The 22,464-nt window shown below is 31.3% G+C and overlaps 1 protein-coding gene across 1 annotated transcript in view; it reads left to right on the top strand.

The window, feature by feature from the left end:
• Positions 1 to 2,270: 2,270 nt before the first annotated feature.
• LOC129232772 (anaphase-promoting complex subunit 1-like) overlaps positions 2,271 to 22,464 on the top strand; it is a gene marked incomplete at its 3' end in the record, with an annotated part of 34,380 nt that continues 14,186 nt past the window's right edge. Inside the window, 16 exon segments of the mRNA XM_054866875.1 lie at positions 2,271 to 2,453; positions 3,423 to 3,474; positions 3,477 to 3,568; positions 5,760 to 5,835; positions 9,837 to 9,863; positions 9,866 to 9,892; positions 9,895 to 9,932; positions 11,161 to 11,243; positions 14,026 to 14,251; positions 16,457 to 16,545; positions 16,547 to 16,690; positions 18,314 to 18,490; positions 20,046 to 20,144; positions 21,668 to 21,824; positions 22,075 to 22,209; positions 22,211 to 22,234. Coding sequence (XP_054722850.1) covers positions 2,271 to 2,453; positions 3,423 to 3,474; positions 3,477 to 3,568; positions 5,760 to 5,835; positions 9,837 to 9,863; positions 9,866 to 9,892; positions 9,895 to 9,932; positions 11,161 to 11,243; positions 14,026 to 14,251; positions 16,457 to 16,545; positions 16,547 to 16,690; positions 18,314 to 18,490; positions 20,046 to 20,144; positions 21,668 to 21,824; positions 22,075 to 22,209; positions 22,211 to 22,234 — 1,629 coding nt within the window.

Genomic DNA, 22,464 nt, shown 5'->3' with positions numbered 1-22,464 from the left:
TTAAAAAATCAGCCGGATAGGCCGGATACCGGATAGTTACCGGATATCCGGTGCATCCCTAGTTTAAAAGAAGATTTGATTTGCAAAACAGGTACGTCCACTAGACCTCAGCCAGATATTTTTCAAGAATTTCAGGATGAATGGTATAGATAAGGAGCAATCCAAAGCAAGTATAGAAGATTTAAAAAAAAAAAAAAGCAATTCTGGTGAAATTTCAAGTTTTCTTTTTGAGAAATTAAACCAGTAGCAGCCTAGGGATGACTACAAGGAATTCATTCAATTTGCCTAGCTTATTTAGGGAGTTTTTCTCCAAACGACGTTACTTTTCGAGTACCTGGCGCTATCCATCGCACGAGATGGATGACTAAGGCCATATGAGGTAGTGAGAAGAAAAGAGATGTAAGTGGACTTTTTAAAGTTCCTTATAAAACGAGTTCAGACCCTAGGTAGGCTTTCATTGAACTTTTTTTTCTAAATCATGCTATATAACAGCCCCTACCAGAGCAATTAGTATCATCTCTTGCCCCTAAGCAGAGTAGTTAGAGGTTCCCCTATTATTTGTAATGATTATCTCACAAATATTAATTTTGTCAATTACATTCCTTTGCTTCTCACTGCCTCATATACTCTTTAAAAATATATCTTTTCATGGGTCAGCTTTCATTAATCAATTTAGAGATAAAAGGTATTGAAGATATTTGGTTGTTTATCATCGATATTTACAGAAAAGTATGGTTTATTGTTTGCGATCCAGCTTTGACCCTTAACCAAGATCTACAGTTAGTAAAATCCTTGGTTCAATACTAGAGTATTTATGAAGATGATGTAGGCACAGAACTACCTAAAATAATTAGCCATCTGTGGTCCTGAACGCAGAGAATGTTGCATTTCCCTTTTTTGATGATACTTTAAAAAAAAAAAAAAAAAAAGAAAGATCAAAACAAGGAAGGATGCAAAATTAAAATCCGAAGTAGGAGATAATAAAGATGATTGTGATGATAGGGATACAAAAGCACAGCTCAATCTGAAAGAAGCTTACTTTGTTGGACAAAGTAGATTTTTTTCATTTCTCCTCAAACGAGAGCGATTCAATTTTTTTTAAAGAGATTTGAAATCGATAAAGTTTTTAAATACTGATCTTGATGAATAGCGTAGAAACCAATATTATATTATAACTAAAAAGATAGTAAACAGTGTAAGGGTTGTCAATGTCACAGCTGAAAGAAGTGTAAAACTAATTTCTAACTAACGACAGTTTCTATTACAAGTTATGTCTGAATGCAGGCACATTTTTCCACATTTATCAAAAATCTACCATATCGAAGCCATTACCACTTTGAAGTAAAGTAGTAGTAAGCACAATGAAAAGTAGTAACATAATGATGTATGTCTTTTCAGTGTATGTCATTTTAGTGTTAGTAGTAAAATGCATTTTCTTTTTTTTTCTTTTTTGTAGTTTAAACTCTTTGCTTTCTCTTCTAAACAGCTTTGTTCCTTTATTTTAAATCAACAATTTGTTGCATTTAATTTTTAAAATACCTTCAAGTGAAGCCTTTTTAATGATTAAATTAAAATTAACAAAGAGCAAATAAATGTAAATATTGTAATGCTTTAAGGTCTTTGCATGAAAATTCCTTATTGATGATATCTTCCATGACTTGACATGAATAATGCCAAGTACCATTCTGCAACTTTTATTTTTAAAAAAAATGGATAAACATCTCATCACAAGAATAAAATTTCCTATAAAATGAGACCAGAGCGAAGTATCTAGGATGAAAAGTTTTGGTTTTAAAGAGGAAAAACTACGATTTTTTGCTAAAAATCGCTGTTTTTTCGTAACTTTTGCCTCTTTGCGGCACGTGTTAATATTATCGGATTAAGCTGAAACTTTGCAAATCATGTTTTCTAGTCCATTGGCACATTTTAGGGGGGTGCCGTGGAAGAAATTCGAAAGTCGATTTTTTGTGACCATCCTAATGTACCATATCATAATATTTTAATCACTTTCAGAAAAAAAAAATTCTTGCATACTATTTTATGATTTTTAAGCATTGTTGCAGAATGCTGGGGGGGGGGGAGAAAAACTGCTTAAAGGGGGTTGTGTCCAAATGATTTTTTTTTCTTTAAATCATCACCAGGTTGAAGGGAAAAAAAAACTTATCCTAAAATTATTTCCTGAAATAAGAATTTCTAACAAATCTTTTTTTTTTCAGATGTAAATATTTCACAACTGTTGTAAACCTGCAAATCTGGATGGCAAAGAGGCAATGATTACTGCAGGAGAGCCCCAGGAATTTATTCCATTAGGAAGAGACCACCTGAAAATTCACCCTGGGGATGTACACCTGCCAACTCAACATGTTCCTACTACACCTGCAGCCAGTAGCCAAAATCTCACCAGGGATTTACTTAAAGCTCTGCGAGGAGTATCATTAAAAGATCAATCAAAGGTAAATAATATTTATGTACAATTAATTATTAATAACCTAGATTAATTTAATTGAAATAATAATTTAAAAAAAATCTTAAAAAGAGAACATTTCCTAAATGTTTCTTAAAAAGAGTATTTCATTGAAGAGAACTACTCTGATGAATTAGGTGGTCTTATTTCATGAAGGAGATACTAAAAAGGTTTTGCTGTATTATCTGAGCAAAAGCTCTATTTTTATCTTTTTTTATTTTTGTGGATATTAAAATGATTATTTTGAGTTTCATAAATAGAAGTTATTCTTATGTCATGTGGTTTATTATACTCTTGTAAATTAGGTCTTTTTTCCACTAATTTTCTCTCAAAATTACCTTTCTGTTCGAAGCTTTACCTGTATCCCCACCCCTTATGGCAACAGTTATAACCTGAAGCTCTATGAACTTGGTGAGATATCATCAAGCTGGCAATATTTTTTGTTTCAATTTCAGAGAAAAATTGCCAAATTTGACGACATTTCAAACCTAATAGATAACAACTACAATTTGCTAGGATATTGCCGTATTTTCTTTTGAAATATAAGTAGGAGCTTCTCGATCGTTTGTAAAGTGGTGTTTGAGCCGTGTTTTGTTACAGTGCTTTGTCTCATTTGGAAGTAAATACTTGTTTATTGCTGTTGGCGGTGTTTTTGTGATATTCACCTAATTGTTGGATCTTTGAGCAATTGTGACAACTTATTTGTAAAAACTGTAAATAAATTTGCTGTGTTTTTCTTAAAGACTCAGTCCTATATTTTCAAGCACACTTGAACTAAAAGCAGACTTGTAACAATTATAAACCTATACCCTAAGAATTTATTTTTGGTGAAAAATAGAAGTTTTGAATGATGTTGACTCTTTTCAAATCATTGTTATCATTCTGATATTTTGTTTTCATTTTGATTTTATAATATAATATTTTATAATATATTTTTTCCCTCCTTTATTTGCCATAGGAACAGTGGTTTTTGAGAGGAAATCCTGATGATGACGGAGAGGAAGAATTTTATATAATGGTAAAACAGTTGTATGGAGTAAAGGCAATGGTCATGGAGTTCGAAAAGTTCATAAGTCATTTACGGTGGAGAATATTATACAACAGGTTTTTTTTTCCTATTATAATCCAAAGCATAAAAGCAAACCTTAAAGATATGCTGTAATTTTCTGAATTTCAAAAGCCATTTATATTTTGTGTATTCTTCTATGTTCATTTTCATAGTTGAAAATTAATCAAAGTATCACAGCTACAAAAGGCCAATTCCTAAATTCTAAAGTTAAAATTAGTTCTTTCATTAACTGGAACTGTAAGATTTGTTTCCAAATTTAGAAAAAAAAAAACCCCTTAAGCATACCCATAACTAGTCATTTGCTCCATGTGCCACTTAATGTACGAGGCTTGTCCGTAAAATAAGTTCCACGGGCTGCGTTTCTATGCGCGGCCAGGCAACAGAGGCAGGTTGTTTGGTTCCCCCACTCCAATCCCTCACCAAACCAGCGTCGCTGAGACGTTTAGTCTTGGCTCAGCAGCCATCAGCGATGGAGCTTCCTCTTGCGTCTCCCACCAACTGCGTTTCCTGGCCGCTAAGAAGAAATCAGGGAAGGAAATTCACGAAGAACTTTTTCAAGTGTATGGGGAAGAGTGTATGAGCTCCGGGATGGTGCGCAGATGGGTCAGGGACTTTAAAAATGGCCGAACAGATGTCCACGACGAAGCCCGTGCAGGGCGGCCATCGTTTCCGACGAAACAACTGCCAAAGTCAAAGCGGCAATGCTTGAAGATCGACGGATTACAGTTCGGGAGCTGTGCGTAAAGATTCCGGAGGTCAGCAATACCACAATTGACAAGATTTTGACTGAACATTTAGGCTTTTCAAAGGTCTGCGCAAGATGGGTACCAAAAATGCTCACTGCAGACCACCAGCAGCAGTGGGGTTGAAGCGGCCCAAGAATTTCTCGCTTTTCACGTAACAACCAAAGAGGAATTTCTGGACTCGATTGTTACTGGTGACGAGACCTGGGTACACTACACCACGCCGGAAACAAAGGAGCAATCGAAGCAGTTGAAGCTCCCTTCTTCGCCAAAAGCAAGGAAGTTCAAACAAATCCTGTCTGCCGGGAAAATCATGGCTAGCGTTTTTTGGGATCGAAAGGGCGTATTGTTGGGCGAGTTTATGCCTCGCGGGACAACAATCAATGCTGACCGTACTGTGAGACCTTGAAAAATCTTAACGGTGCAAGTCAGAACAAGAGACGAGGAATGCTGACAAAAGGAGTGCGTTTTCACCATGACAATGCCCGACTGCACACTGCTAATCGAACCACAGCCCTCATCGAAGGATTTGGATGGAAATGGTGTCTCACCCACCCTACAGCCCAGACTTATCACTAAGTGACTTCCATCTCTTCCCCGAGTTGAAGAAAAACCTTGGCAGAACCCAATTCCAGACAAATGAAGAGGTACAAAACGCGGTTGTCAGTTTTCTACACGGACAGGCGGCAGAGTTCTATGACTCTGGTTTGAAGAAGTTGGTTCCTCGAATGCAGAAGTGCATAGAACGCAACGGCGATTATGTAGAAAAATAAAAGAAAGACTGAACTTTCCAAAAATGTCCTTTTCTTTGCAATTAAACCAGTTTTTTGATGTGAAAAAAATTTGTGGAACTTATTTTACGGACACGCCTTGTACTTGCGGATATTGTTATCATTTGGTAAATGTTATCGAATTCACAAAGTCCCAAACCTTTATGTTTTACACAGGTATCCACTAATTGTAATTAGTATTTGATTATCATTTGTGAATAACAAACTTTTGCCTAGGTCCGGTTTTTGTGACTTAATTGTTGCAGTTAAGATTTTATAATAGCAAAAAAATTTTCAATTTCAGTGGAAACTGCTATGCTGCTGTGCTAAGTGCAAAAGTCTTTTCTGCAAGCTGAGCTCAAAAGGAGAAATTGTTGTTTCAAGTCTTATGGTTCCATGTATTCAAATCAGATTGCACTTTTTCAGATTTTTTAAAAATATTTCTACTTACAAATGACTATAAAACATTGTATATAGGTAAAATATGTTATAAAAACCACCTTGTGACAATAATTCAAATTTTAAGACTTTTGTGCCAGGTACAGCAGGATGTGTGGTTTACCAATGTGAGGCTTATAACTTTGTTTCCTTCCATATTGATGGCTAAGAAGAATATATTATAATTTAATTGGCCTAGAAGATATCAATGCAGTTTCCACATCAGATTTTTAGTTTTATGCTTTTGTTTATTCTAATGTGAAAAATATTTACAGGTTTTATGGACAGAATTTAGAATTCGTAGCTGCAAGCCAAGAATAACTGATGCTGTAATAGAAATGGAAGACCCTGGTAAAAATGATTATTTTTTAGATCTCGTGCAAAACCTTTTGGAAACTAGTTTGATGTTTTTTGCGAAGTGTAATTCAGGAATGCACAATTGTTTTAAGCAGTAAAGATTGCAATTGTTCATTTCCATTGAGTAAGGGTCTGTTAAGATTGTAAAAATTAGTGGTGTATTCAGTACTATACTGCTCTGGGAAGGTAAAGTGCAGTATCTGCATTTTTTTTTTTTTTGCATTTTTGTAATTGAAGTTTTTTTGAGTTGGAGCAGGGTCAGATTTTCCCACTTTGCAGCTCTGAGAAAAACATTGCCCTTTAAATTCATTCCACTTTGATTCAATCATATTTACCACTGATTTGAGCCATGTTAAGTCTACGGGATACAGTATTTCAACTTTAAAAATGTAACTTTTTTTTCCTATTTCTTGAAATAAAAAACTGAAAAAATATTAAGAATCTGCACATATTTTTCCATTTTTCAGTGGCAATAGATAATTTTTTGTGTTGTTGTTATTGTTAATTGAATTGTTAAAAAAATACCCTTAAAATAGCCAAATCAAAAAATTTTTTATACCTGTTCTTCATCAAGAGCTTTTTCCAACAAAGTTTGTTTTAAGCAAATCAGACTTTTAGTTCGTGATCTATATTGACCTTAAGCTTCCCTGTAGGCACTTATGTTAGGTTTTTTGAGCTGTTCAGACAGACCGACAGACTTAAATTTACACCATTTCAAAACGCAACTTTCTCACTTTTAATTTTTTAATACTTTTTTAGTTATTCTATTTATTTTTGACTTTTTTAAAAAACTTTTAGCAATATTTTAAGGATGCTTTAAGCTTTCTTTCTTGATTTTTTCTTCTTTCTTTTACTTTTATGGGAAAGTAGGCTTTAAAAAAAAAAGGGGAAACAGCGTATTTTGTTACTGTATTTTTAATTTGTATCTTAAAAGAATTTGATTACAGTATTTTAAGAAAACATTCAATGGTTTTCAAGTAGGGCAAAGAGAAGTTACCTTTATCATTGGTAACGTAAATCAGGGAAGTTTGGTGAACTTAATCAACGAAGAGTCGGGGAAATTTTTTTAGAGTTCCTGTCACCACCAAGTAATCTGCATAAATTTTGAAGTTTTATTAATAATTAAAATGACATTCGGTTCTTATAGGAAAGCTATGCAAGTCATCGATAAAATTTTTTAGTTTAAAGGTAATGCAACAAAACAGCTTACTTTTTTGTCATTTTCTCATGAAACGTAGCCTGTTACAGCTCCTTTTAAAAATATCTTCTAGAATATTGGTTGGAAATGTCTTTCTTCTACACACTGAAACATAATATGTTTTTTAAAAAATATTTTGATGAAAACACAAAACCGATATTAAATGAAGTTACCCCCTTCTTGCATTGAAATCTTTAATTTTTGTTCAACTTTCATCAGGGGTGGCGACAGATCAGGGAAATCAGGGAGATCAGGGAAAAGTCAGGGAAATATCAGGGGAATTTTGAAAAAATAACAAAAAATCAGGAAAAATTTATTTCATGAAGAAAAAAAAAATTTTTTTTTTGCTTTACAAAATTAAGTACTCTAATTCACTACGCATTTTCCGCCAATTATCTGTTCAAAAAGAAAGTAAAATTAATGACGTGTGATTATACACTGCCGCATTATTTGTGCATCTTTTTCCTCAACGTCAAAGTATTGAATCTTACTTATTAACCACAGGATGGACTTCCTAAGATTGGTTCTGTGTCTGTTAGGTTTATTTTCCCTAGCTTGAAATTTCCTTTTACGCTTTCAATGCTACGTAAAATAAACAACCATACATGCAAAGAGGAAGCCTTCATTAATGCATTAGCTTCTTTGCCTTTATTCCATTGTCCTTGAAGTAATTAGCGTATTGTAATCACGATCTCAAGAAGAAATCTTTCGTTTTTCAATTAATACTATAAAAGCTTAAAAGTTATCACTTCTTTGCATTTTCAATTTAATTGCTAAAATTGAACTTTGAATTAAAAAAACTTTGTTTTCTGCCATCATACTATTTGCTGTCACCGCAGAATATAAAGGTTTTCTTTTCTTCAGACTTAAGTGATTCTTTAATTCTATAACCAAGTTGTATTCTTTTATATGTTTTGAAATTAACTAATTGCTTTTTTTTCTTGCATTTCAAAGTTGTTTGTTACAAAAGCAATCTAAGATTTTTTTTCGTTACATACTGAAATAATTTTAAATAGAGTTAACTTGTGTACTTAAGTAAATATTTTTTTTTTTTTTGTTAAAATGCTGTATTCATTCATTAAAACCTATGTTCTTGATTAAAGAAAAGCTCCCTATGAATGGATGTCAAATGGTTTCATCTGTTTTGCATAAATATGTCAATTACTTATATAAGAATAACTACATCACTTCTATTGTTTTACTATTACTTGTGATTCTTACAACAATTATTATACTGTTTGAAAACTTAGTTCAAAATAATTTTAATTACTTTTTAGTTCTTAAATACACAAATGTTTTTAAGAGTAATTTTAATAGTTTCTTAAAATTCTTATGCTAAGTGGTTTCTGGAAGTGAAGTAATTTTTTTTTTAAATTTTCTATAATCTTTCCATTTTAGAAAAATTTAATATACTGTTTTGTAGGTCCCCCCCCCCCCAAAAAAAATTGACTTGATACTTTTTTTTTAACCATTTTATTAAAAAAGTAACATCTTTTGAAATATATCTTTAGTTCAACAACTTTACACAACTTAAAACGTTAAAAATACTGCATTTTATACAAATATACAATGAATTTCAAGTAGAGCAAAGAAAGAAAACCATTATCATTGGTAACGTAAATCAGGAAATTTGGTGAACTTAATCAGGGAAATCAGGGAAAAGTCAGGGAACTTTTTTTCACAGTTCCTGTTGACACCCTGTTCATGAATTTGTACTCCTATCCAGAGTGCACATCAGGCCAAAAAGTAAGGTGAGATTTCACATCCTGACCAAAATTTTAAGTGGGGTTTTTTAGAATTGAAGCTCATTTTTTTCCTTTTCTTTTGCAGTTTAGTTTATTGCTTCAACATTTTAGGTAAATATTTAAATGTAATATATACATTGCAGCACACATTTTATTTAATGAGCAAAATGCTGGCAGCAGAAATAAGTTTTACCATAGCAAGTTGCAGCCCAGATTAACATTAAAATCTCTTTCAATGTGTGTTACATAAGCAATATTCTTCCTTTAATTAATTGTATTCACTAAATAGTGGGCTAACGATGTATTCTCAATTGCTGTTAAAAATGTATCTAAGTTCTTCAACAACGAAAGAAGTTTGAAAATGGTGATCTGACACTGTGACGCAGCTTCGGCATTAAATGTGTTTAAAACTACAGTTTGTTTAGTCCAAAAGGAGCAAAGTATAAGTTCGAATCGTAATTCCAAAGTGGTTTGAGCATTCTAAAAAGCAAAAGCATAACGCTATTATCGAACTTTTCTTCTTGTCCCTTTATGGCTAAATTCATTGATTCTCCTGTTCATTGGTAATAAGAATAAAATCAAAAAATATTGTGAGCCATTCCATTTATACTGGCTGCCTTTTTAAAATAAGTTTGCAAAATAGAAACATTTGAGATGAGAAATTTCGCGATCTTTTAAACGCATTTCCCCTAATGGTGAACAGCAGGAAGCTTGCAAATGGATTTTTATTGAGTGGGATTTTAAAAAAAGTGCGGATATTGTGCAATCCCATGCTCTAGCATGAATCCTGCTATTGTATTAACATTTTGAAAGATCTTGAATTCATTTTATCATTCAGATTTGGATTATATTTTTAAGAATGGTAAATAAATAAAAGACATAAAATAAACATTAAATAAAACAAAATAATGAAATAGATCTACTATATTAAAGAATTTTTGAAATTTGAAAGATATTTTTAAAATTTTGAATATTCTTGAATTTTGAATATTTTTCTGTTTAATTTTATACCATTTAGGTGAGCTTTTTTCTTTCTTTTTTTTTTCTAATAGAGCATGAAGTGCTTTCTGGAGTTTGTATTTGGAAGGTTCAACATTATCTGTATTTTCAAGAGTGGTGAAGATTTCATTGTCTCCACTCCGTTTCAGGTAAATTGATTTATATTGTACTTTTTGCTTTTATTTTTTTTCCGTTTATAACTTGCTGTTATTTTGCATTTTGTGCATTGTCAGTAATTAACAAACTTTGTGCTCAGTGGTGCACACAAGGGAGGGGTCCAGGGGTCTGGACCCTCCCATAGGTCTTGCTTTTTTCCCCCGTTTGAATATAATTCTATGTATTTTGTACGTAGAATAATTTCAAACAAAGGTAATAATAATTTCAATTGTAATAATAAAATAAAAAGTAAAATCCTCATGTTGAAAGATTTTTTAAATATTTTGCATTTTTCCTAATAAGAGGCAGAATGGTGGTTATAAATGAATATGCTAATAACCATGTTTTTAGTTTTGTAATTACAGATTAAAAAGAGATTCTATGAACTTGAATCCATTTTTTTAATTATGAGAAAAGTAAAAGCGTAAATTATTTTGCTTTCAGATCTTTTTTGTTTAAGTATATTTTATTAAATAATGCTAGTTATTTATTGGATAGTTTATTTTTTACCATTTTTCGTTCTCAGGAATCTATAAAACTAAGTCTATATATTTGATGGCGTATTGGGGGTATCATATAAGAATGTGCTTTCGACCTTGGACCCTCCCCTTGCAAAATTCCTGTGTGCGCCACTTTGTGCTTAAAAATTATATGAATCAGTTAACAACGTTTTGCAAATAACTGTTTTTAGTGTTAAAAATTGCATGTTTTGGTGTTAAAAGGAACACCTTTTTCAATAGAAAGAAATGTGAGCTTTTCGATGATAATCCGAGGAAAGTCTTTCCTCGGGTTCTAATAAAATTTCCTTGTATAGCTTTTCATCTAAAGCTCACACTTCTTTGTGTTGAAAAAAGTGCTCCTTTTTGCACTAAAACATGTGCCTGCAGTAATTTTCAAGTTTTGTGCATCATAACCTTGGTTAATTGATTTATTTAATTGTGAGTAATTATTTGTATGCTCTGAATTTTTAAATTAGTAGTTAAAACTACACTTGGAACAAATAACTTAAATAATACATTATTGTTTGATTTGAAATTGAATTTAATGCATGATAGTTTAGAATATGTTAAGCAAATGTTTAACTAAAATTTCAAACTGTTGATTTATGGGTTGTTGGGCTCAAAATTATTTCTTAATAACCATAATTTTTTTGCTTTTTAACATCACCAAGCTTTTTCTGAACTTAATTCTAACCATTTTTGATAAATTCTCTTTTAAAAGGTTCTTAGGGCTTGGTCTTCTAAACATGGAATTATATTTGAACGCAATACTACACCTGATGGAAATTTTAACCAGTCAAAATTGTAAGTATTTTGCTGTATTTTTAATGCATTGAATGCTGCACTGGGCATAGGCATTTGAGTTACATAAATATCTAGTACTTACTGTGCAGTGTTAAAAATTCCTAAAGTAAAAATTAAGTTAAGTAAAGTTATATGTTCAGGAAAATATGCCAACATAGACCACATTTGCTTTGGCGACATTTGCATGTTGTGCTGATGTTTCAATCCTTTTTCATCCTAAAAATCTTTTGATTATGGCACTGAAAATGGTTTTAGCCTATACAACTTTAAATCAGCTTACTTTATGCTTTATTTTAATCATTTAAGTATTAAGTAATATTGACATCATTCTTTAGCTTGAAAACATTGTTTTTTAGATTTTTCAATACTAGAATAAATGGGTTAATCTGCCGTGGGAAGTAAAGTGCAGTGTTTGCAAATTTCTCATTCTTTTTTTCTTTCTTTCTTTTTTTTTTTTTGAATTTTTGTCATCTTTTGTACTTAAGCTTCATTGTACAAGCTTGCTTGTTCGGTTTCTACCAAAAACAAAGCTTAAAAAAGCATCAAATTCAACTTTTCCCTATTTTAGTATGAAATCCAAAACATATTTCTTCAACTTGCTCAAAAACATAATTTTCTGTAATATTCGATGTGATTTTTTAAAATTTCTACTAAACATTCCATTATCACTCACATGTTTCTTCTAACATGTGTCCATAGCTTGAGGTTTCAATTCTTTTGCATCTTGTTCATTATTACAGTTATTTAGAAAACCTCATAGTTATTTTATTTTAAGCTCATTTTAAAGTGACAAATTTTATTTTTAAATTTAATAAATATTTCATTTTATTTTAATAAATGCATCACTTAAAAGTTTGGTTTTAGTTATTCAATTATTAGTTGTTTTAATCGATAAATCCAAAATGATGATGTCACCAACATATAATTTCAAGATTACAAAATATAATTATAAAAGAGAATTGCAATATGAAAATTTATCGATTGCTTTATTTTATTGATAACTAGTGGTACCCGCACGGCTTTGCCAGTAGTTGAAAATTAAAAGGTTATTCAGTTCGCCTGTATATTTACAAATAATGGATGACGAATTTCTCGCCAATTGGCTATGTTCATTCGCTCTCTCCCATTCCACGTCATGATAATTTTGTAATTTACTCGTCCATCTTATGATAATTTTGCTCCGGAAAATGTTCTTAAAATTGAAATAGAAAAAGAATAAAATCAAATTTCGAAAAATCGCTTCGAGGTGCTCACCCCCATGCTACAAACTAACTTTGTGCCTAATTTCATGAAAATCGGCCAAACGGTCTAGGTGCTATGCGCGTCACAGACATCCTGCAGACATCCAGACAGAGAGACTTTTTGCTTTATCATTAGTAAAGAAACCAACCCTCATAGAACATTAAAAATTCTAATATACAACAGTTGTCCACTTTAATGTAAACACAAAAATGGCCTTATTAACTTACAATATGAATGTTCCTTTCCTCTTCGAACAAACAAACTTACAACTAAAAAGGTGAAGAAAAAGGACGAATAATACCAAATTGAAACCGAATAAAACCAGGAAAAGTATCTTCAAAAGTCAACCCTTTAGTTTGGGCAAACCCTTGAGCATAAAGCCTGGCCTTGCATCTTACAACCTCCCCCCAATCATTTTTCTTGAGTGTGTACTCCCCCCCCCCTCCAGTGACTTCCTATTGGGGTTGTATTTTTGTGTAGCTGGAACAAAATTCTGACCTTCTCTTTCTTGCATTTAATTTCTGATTTCATTACATCATGCCACTCTTCCTGCTCAGTTGACTTATGTGTTTGTTTATAAGTTCATGGAATTTTGATATCCTTGTGTAGTCAAGATTCACTTATAATAGAACTAGAGTTATGGCCGCCGTTTTCCCCTGAAAATTAAATAAGTGTGGATAAAAAACAAGATTTTGTTTATCACAATATTTCTTTACATCATAAACCTTTCAGATTGACCTTTTTTATAATAACGTATATCATTTCTTGACCTATCGGGTCTTGGAACAACTTTTCATTTACTTTTGTTTAGTTAAATATTGCCTACATTTGTTTACATTATACTTAAAATTTGAAAATATTTCTTTTTGCTATGATTAGCTTATATTTTTATATTAAAAAAAATATGTCCAAAGAAATTTTGTTTGTTATTTTTGTAGAGTATCTTTACCTTTTAGTTTGCTGTTAATATTATTAATAGCAAATAGGTTATGCACTTTTCAGGCTGCATATATACTTTTTTTTTAAAATAGCTACCAAAAATGCATAAGTGACGACCCTTTTTTGTAACTTTGGTAGCCAGTGGCTACTATTCAGAGTTCCTAGTCTAGAGCTTTACCATTCAACAATTAAATCTTGACTTGATACAAAACTGATAGCTCTAATGGAAAATAGCTATTTTTACTGATACAAAAAAATGCTTTTAAAAGAATTCAATCACAGTTTATATTAAACAAAAATATTTGAAGTTAATTTAGTGAAATGATTTTTTCTTCTGACTTTATGATGTACTAATAACATGGGGTGCCACTTTTCCTTGCTGAAGACAAAATTCCATCTTTAAAAAAATCAGGGGCGAATTTCCATCTTTCAGTTTGAAGTTTATTCTCCTGCCCCCCTTTTTCGAAAAAATACCTTGATTGTTTTAAAAAAGTTCATTCTTATTATATTTTAAGAGTGACACCAACAACTATAACTTAACATTAAATTTTTTGTTTATATTTTCAACATTAATGTAATTTTTTGATATTTCTTATTTTAGAAGCAAGCCAGACAATTTGCCAGTAATTTTTAGCATGATGCATCCTCTTGATGACATTGCTCCTGTCATAGGAAGAAATATTGTTTCAGGTTCAGTAAAACAAATTAGCTATTTCTGTGATCCTTCAGATGAAATTGTATTCTGTACGCCTTCACCTTCCCTTATTATGACATACAACAAGGCTGGATACCATTCAGTATGGAGAGTTCGTACAACAACATTTCAGGTAATATTTTGCTCTTATGATTGCAATAGTACTAGAGGTAGAAATTTAGTATTTTATCAGAGGAGGCATTGGAAAACTGTCATTATAATTTTAAAATCAAGTTTTCATCTTACTTAGGATAATTTAAAAAAAAAAAAAAAAAAGAAAGAAAGAAAGAATGTATGTTAAATAAATATGTGTCTGTGTTTTCTTTCAAATATGTATAGTAGTTGAGAAAGGTTGTGTTTAACAGATTATATAAATTGTATGAAAACGGTAGCTTTATAATGCAGTCACTTTTGTTAATATTGGGCTGTTTAATTTTCTAAGATTACCTACATTTTATGAATATTGTACATTGTCTTTTGTTATTTTAAACCTCATATTCTGTTTATGAGTTGACTGTGTCAAAAAGTTATTTCCATAATCTTGCTCAAAAATACATCAAAAAACGTCCAAAGATTGAATGTTTTGATAAATTTTGAGCTAATAAGTGTGAAAGATCATGGTTGGTACATATAGGTAAATTAACACAGACAATATAATTTTTTCATTTTTAAGAATCTATTACAGAATTGAGAATGTTTTTCAGCAAAATTAAAAAAAAATCAGGTATGGTATCACAATACTTTGAGAAATTCTGAAAGTGTGTACAATCGACTCTCGCTACAAGGAGATTCAACCTTCGCGAAATAGCTATAGTGAGATTTTTTCCTCAGTTTAAAATTTTAGACCTGACACAAATTTCTTGCAAAAGTTTTCAGAAATGAATCGCAGTGTGAAAGTATTGGCTTTAATATTGGCTACTAAAAATATTTTTTGTCGTGAATTGACCTTCATCCTTTTAGCATCATTGGCAGTGGAAGTTCCCACACCATACTAGTCTGAACATAACTTTGTTTGTGTATACAAATAACTGCTCTGCATTTACCATATTTTTTTTAAATTCTAAGTACGAAAATTGTTGACATATTGACACCTAAGAGCACTGTTCCGTCTAAAGTTTGCGAAGAAAGAAAGAAAAGCAGAAAGTTTCTGACAATTAAAGAAAATCTAAAGGTTCTCGATGTGCTTTAACAATTAAATGATGCGTCGAAAGTAGCACGACAATTAAGTGTGAGTGAATCTTCCACATGTACAATTTAAAGTCAAGAAAAGAAAATCCGTAAAAACTTGCCGAGTCGTCTAAGCAAAATGCAAATATTATGAACATGGAAGCTGCTCTTGTATTGATAACTAGGTCCACCCGCACGGCTTTGCCCATAGTAGAAAATTAAAAATTCTTTTGGTTTGCCTGTATATTTACAAATAATGTTGGGTGAATTTTTCGCCAATTAGCTTGCCCATGTTACGGTTCCACGTTATGATAACTTGGTAATTTACTCCTCCATGTTATGATAATTTTACTCGGGAAAATGTTCCTATAATTAGAATAGAAAAAGAACAAAATCGAATTTTCAAAAAATCGCTTTGAGGTGCACACCCCCATGCTACAAACTAATTCTGTGCCAAATTTCACGAAAATCGGCTGAATGGTCTAGGCGTTATGTGGGTCACAAAGATCCTGACAGACAGAGAGACTTTCAGCTTTATTATTAGTAAAAAGATTAAAGAAACCAGGAAGAGGATTGTCACCATAGATGGAAACATTATAAAAGACCAAGCGAAGAAGCTGTATTTAAAAATATATTGGAATAGCAAATTGATCATGCAGCACAAATCATCAACATTTTCATTTTTTAAAGTTATAAATGTCATTACTGCATCTACTGTACAATATCATTATAGTACATCGTTTTATTATTGCTAACTGCTGTACATACCGTATTGACTTATTATACGTCTCTCTTTCCCGTTGATCACTGATTTTGTGCCCATTAACAGTATTTTATGTTAATTTAAACAGCTTTTTAAGAAATACAAATAAAAATTCAGTTCTTTTATGTAAGAAACGGTAATGTATACTTAAAACAGTGGTGTTAACAAGTGTTTAAAAAAACTAGGTATGTTTATAAAAAAATTTACCCTTTTATTATTATAATAAAATACACCCTTTTCCACAACGCGAAATTTCTCTTACTCAAGGGGCTTTGGAATGCAACCCTTGCGTAAGTCAGGATTTGACTGTATTTGAAATCTAAATTGTATTAGTCAAAAATATTTCCTCTTCTACTAACTTATCTATTGTTTTTTATTGCCTGTAACATTCACAAATTGAATTTTTAGGAGGCAGAATATGCTTGTACAAAATTAGAAATGGATTCAACTAACCATACTCGAACGCCAGTAACAAAAGAATCATCTTTGTTATCAAGATACAATGGTCTCTCATACTCCAACAATGACCATTAGCACTCCTTTTCACAGCTATCCTTCCAGCCGCACAGCTTCTCCATCTGTGATACAGTCTCGTTCTTCAAATACATCAGCATCTAGTCTTACACATATGGCTACTTTAAGGTATGAATTCATGTATATTTTATCAGTTGAAATGACATTTTAAAAACTCAAGAGCAGCTATTGTTTTTTTTTTTTTTATTATATATCTAATATATACAGTCAGACCTCCATATATCGAAGTAGCAAATTTCCGGAAAAAAAATTTGATATATAGAAACTATCATATTTTATCGTACAAATCTCCTAAAACACTAAAATTAAAGCTAGTTTTTGTATATAAAACCCAATTTCTAATTTATTCAAGCATCGGATTAAATAAAAGTTGAAAAATAAAAAAAATAACAGAATTTTTGCAACATTAGGGGGGGTTTCGTTTTGACAGTGTAATCGAGAGAAAAGTAAAAAATCAATCTACTTAACTTGAATGATTTTTACTGAAGCTAAAAAGACTAGGGATGATAATCAACAGACAAAAGGGATAACTTGAAATTGATTTTACAGTGTTACTGGTTACAACTAAGATTTGAAATAAACTTGAGGGAATTTAAGAATTCCAGAACAGAGCAACGACCTATCTACACAGCCCTCAACCCCAGATTCCTTATGAGTTTTGTAGCAACCTTTAGTAAACATAATTTTCTACTCTAATTTTCATTTTTCATGAGACAAACAGTCTGAAGTGCAAAAAAATCTATGAATGTCTCGAAATTTTTTTCGATATATAGAGATTTTTTCGATATATAGAAACAACTTTTCTATGTAATGAACATAGAAATTTGCTGGGTTTTCAATTAATAGAAAATTTTGATGTGTGGAAGTTCGATATATGGAGGTTCGACTGTATATAAAATATCAGAAACATTATTTGAACTTATTTTGTTTTTGTTTGGTTCAAATGGACTCCATATAAAAGCATGCATTTTTTCTCCGCTAATTAACAGAATTCTGTGAATTTCAATCTCAGAGTTCATCTTTTATGGTTAGTCTGTTTTTTAAAAAAAATTACCATAACAAAAAAAAAAAAAAAAAAAAAAACATGAAAAAGAGAGGGGAAAAAAACTTATTAGAACTCTTCAGTCTGGAATAGTGAATAACCGAGCTGGAGGCAAATGTCATCTCATTGAAGCAGAGCACCAACAAACTGGTAGATAAGGTAAATTTATTTTACTATTTCAACCCAAAGAGTTCTAAGATGCACTTTATGTCCCATAAAAAGTTAGTGAATCATTTAAACAACCAGTAATAGAAATAAACCAATAATTAATAATCTGATGATAAAAATTTTAATATTCTTTTAAGATGTGATTGTTTCTCCTACAGTTGAAAATTAATTGAAAAAAAAAAAAAACTTCTGCTAATTAACAAAATTGTGTGATTTTCATTATTTCGATTCACGAAATTCTGAAAAAAAGGTTTCAACTTTTTGTGTTTTAGAGCAAACTTATGTGTGATATTTGTGAACAAGTCTTCTGTAAGAAAATAAACGTATTGATTTTCTTTTGACTGAAAGTCCAATTGAAAACTATATAAGGCTTATCTGAGATGTATTTAATTTACACACTGGACTGGGGATTTTTAGATCGATTTTTGAAGTTTTATTTAAGTCCTCAGTTGCTTTGCATACCAAAAATTTCTTTTTGAATTAAATTGCCTAATAATGAGGGTTTTTATTTCATTTTTTAGCCGATCTCATCCCCCATCTTTGAATAGTAGTATAACTCATCCACAAAGTTTTACACCTCATCGAGCTTTGAATTTCCAAATTCCTGCATCACCTGGGAGTTGTAGTGGAGTCTGTAAATTTATGGAACCTTTAGCACCAGATATATGCTTTGATCACGAATGGTCAGAGAGCAAGAGGTTGTATGATTTATCATCTGATCTAAATTTTAAGATATTTCAATATAAAGTTTTATGTATCCTATTTTGAATTTTTTTCAGGATGTGAAGAGTCTATCATTTTTAAGACACACTTTGTCTTTCTCCTATGTATTATATCCATGCATTATGCATTATGTGTTATATGTATGAGAGTGTATGTTTAACAGTTTTTTTTTTTTTTTCAACTGAGCAAAGTGAGCCTAATCAACTTGTTTGATTACAGTCTATTTTATATTTCCGAAACATGCCTATGTCTTTTCTGGATATAGAGCATGAAAGATGGATATAATGAGCTACCTCCTTTTATTTAATGTGTTCTTGCTTGTTTAAGAGATTCATATCTTGTAGCATAGATTTTGAAGATTACTTTATACCTGAGATTTTTTTTGCTCCATATGCAGAACATTTGAGGGATACCAATCAAAACCACACATGTCCAGTTTAACAAGTTTTAGTCAAATAAAATCATGTTATATTTAAATTTTTTTTAGAGTCTTAAATCAAACAAGAATGTGTCCATAGGCTTGTTTCAATCAAAAAGTAACATATCTATTCATCCTGATTTTGGTCATGTGACAGAGCTGATCTAAGCTGTCAAGATTATTGCTATTTGCTGTTGAGATTACAATGGATGCCTGTGAGTGGTTTTAGGTTCTTAACTCAAGGTCCCCCTGCCCTAAGAGCAAGAGCGCACCATCTTAAATATTGCACAAAACCCCCAAAAGCAAGAGTCCCTCAAAAAAAAAAAAAAAAAAAAAAAAAAAAACCCTTTCAAAACAACCCCCCTAAAAATTTCAACCCCTGCATAATTCGTTCAAAAGCAAACATGTCCGTTTTGATTTTAATCAAAGATGATTTTGATAAATTTTATCTTTTTTGGGGAGTTATCCGTGGTACTTCTGATACCCAATTCCGCTGATAATCGGGAATCAGGAATATACTATAATTAGACTGTGATGGGCCTGATTAGTAAGGCATTGGACTTGAGACCGGAGGGTCCTCTGTTCAATCCCAGCTGGTTGAAGATCCACTGTCTTCATAAATGGGGACTGGGGGATGTTAAATATGCTCATGGTCACAAAGTCCTCCAAGTGAAATGATACCTCTATGTTCCCATCAATTTTTCTGAAAGTATACTGCCAGTAATTCACTTCGCTCAATATGTGTATGCGATCATTTACATAATATGTGTATGCATAATATGAATACATATGTATTTACATAATATGAATTTTTTTGAAGTTTGAGGGCATACACTATATGTCTAAAAAATATTTGAGAGAAAACAGTGTATGGAGTGTACCCCTATGGGAACACCACTGTTCTGGGGGTGCCCCCACCAGGGAATAGTGATAGGTATGGGGAGCCCTGGTGTAAAAAGGTTAAAAAAAAAAAAATGTTCTGTAATTGTTCTGCATTGGATGCTCATTATAAAGTAATTTTAACATTTTTGTAATAAATGTAAAGCATATTTTTTTATTATAGGTTTTTTAATCCTGTATTTTGCTCAACATTTACAAACTTATTATTTCAGTTCAAGTCATTCTGAAAAAGCTTCAAAAGCCTTTTTGTCAATGGACATAACAGGACATAACTTCCTTTGCTACTTTCTGAAGCAACAACAATCTTTACAGTAAGCAGCTTTATGAATTTGATTTTAGAACAATGGATCATGTTGAAAACATATCTTAAATTTGTGTATTCAAATTGTGCATTTGATTTTTCTTTTTTCTATTTAAGTGTATTTTCCACCTTTTTTAAATTTTTTTAAATGTATGACTAAAATGTCAAAAACTCGTCATTACATATTTGATTTGACTTGTTTCATTTCAAAATATCAGATTGCTGATTTAAAAAAAATGCTAAGCACATTTCATAATGCACTCAAAAGGACAAAATAACTTTTCTGAGTCAGAAAGGACATTTTAAGTATTTCTGTAGTTTTCAATTATTCCAAGAAAAATGACCCCACAAACGAAGAAAAGTGACTCAAGTCATGTTGAGAATTTCTTATCATTATCTAACTTTCAATCATAAATATTTGAGTGTTGAAACATGTATATTTTTCTGGGAAAGTTTGGTTTGAAATGACTTGAGTCATTATATTAAGGATAAAGAATTCTCTACATGAGTGGCACTTTTCTTGATTTGTAGTGTCATTTTCTTGGAATAATTGAAAACTACAGGAATACTTAAAATGTCCTTTCTGACTCAGAAAAGTTATTTTGTCCTTTTGAGTGCATTATGAAAAGTGCTTAGTAAAAAAAAAAAAAGAAAGAAAGAAATCTGTTATTCTTTTAAGTGTAAATGTATTTCAGAAATAGATTTACCATCCCGAAACTGCACCTTATCTTTTCATATAAATGCTCCGTACTAAAAGGAAAGAAACTAATATAGGTGTCAACTTTAAGCAGTTGCCACTAAAAATTAATCATTTTCCCTCTCTATGACTCATTTGTGTGCTAATTTAATTAAAACCATTTAAATATTAAATGTTTCTCAAACTGATTTATGTTTCAAAGCATGCAAGTTACTCCTGGTATTTAGCCCCATTATTGATTATTTTCATAGATGAGAGCATTTCATGCTTGCTCCAGAGAAGCCTTGATTCAAAATTTTCAGTATGATTACTATTAACATTACTGTTGCAAGGCAGCAAAATTTGTAACAATGGTTTTATATTTAAATATTTAATGGGGCAATTACATGAAATTTGCTGTTTTCCATCCTAACCGAAATAATTATTTTATTCTAGAATTTTAATTTTTCAGCATTAAAATGTACCTTAAGATTAAGCAAATCATTTAGTAAAATCCTGAAGTCGCTAAGTGGTCTAGTTGCTGAGATATAAGCAAAAGCAGGCCTCTGATTTTTCCATGACAATCAGGCCAAGTATAATAAAAGAGCTTAAAAAGTTTCACCTTTTAATTGCAGAAAGTTATTTTGTTAAGTTTTAATCTATAGCTTTTAACTTAAGAAACATTTCAAGCCAATATTTTGACTTTACTTTTCATTGAAATGATACGTTGATTGACCTTTTTTACCCTTGTATCCCCCCCCCCCCCACTACAATTTTATAATTCTTGCTTCCCTAAATTGATTTACAATGCAGCTGTAATCACAAAAAGTAAAAGATTTAATAATATTCTCTTTTAGGTTAGTAAAATTTGAAGAAACAAATGATGACAGCCAATGGATCTTTGGAACAATTAGTTACATACCAGCACTTGATGCTGAACCTATCCCTGATTTGAATCTCATTCTTACTGTGGATGCTAACTATACATTATCATTATATACTGGTCTCACAAAGGTAGTTTTTTAGGTGTTATATACTCGTGCATGTTGTTTTATTATCTTTGATTATTTTACTGAATTTTCTTCCTGTTTGATCACAAATTACTTACTTGTTATTTTTATCGAAATCTGTTCTCAATTTTTGTTCTCTTTTTTAAAAATTTTTTTTAAATGTAGTAGTACCGGATATTTTTGTTAATATTATTGAAAATCTACATATTTAATGATTTATTATTATTTTTTAAATCCTGACTATTTATTTTCAGATTTCTAAAGTTCATGTTGCTGATATTTTTGGTCCAAACTGTGATGTTCCACCTTCTCAAAATTACATTCCACCCACATGTTTTGCAACCCCTAGAAGAAATAGTCTTGTTTCTTCAACCCGACCCCCTAGTGCTGCTTAGTACCAGATTTGGAGATGAAGTATGATTCTTACAAATGTTTTTACAGACTGTTACTATGGCAGATCTCTTTACTTTTTTTCCTTCATTTATCTCTTACTCATTACTAGTTATTTCCGCACGATTATGCCCATGAAAGAACTTAAGAGGTCATTTGGTTCACCTGTATATATTTACAGTTAACGTCTATTGTACGTTAATTTTTTTTTTTTCCAAGATTTTTTAATATTTTTTAGCAGATTTGAAAACTTA

Source organism: Uloborus diversus, unplaced genomic scaffold (genome assembly GCF_026930045.1).
Source record: "Uloborus diversus isolate 005 unplaced genomic scaffold, Udiv.v.3.1 scaffold_1396, whole genome shotgun sequence".
Classification (NCBI taxonomy): Eukaryota; Metazoa; Arthropoda; class Arachnida; order Araneae; family Uloboridae; genus Uloborus; species Uloborus diversus.
The sequence above is the reverse complement of the archived record's forward strand: the minus strand, read 5'-3'. Positions and strand labels throughout refer to the sequence as shown.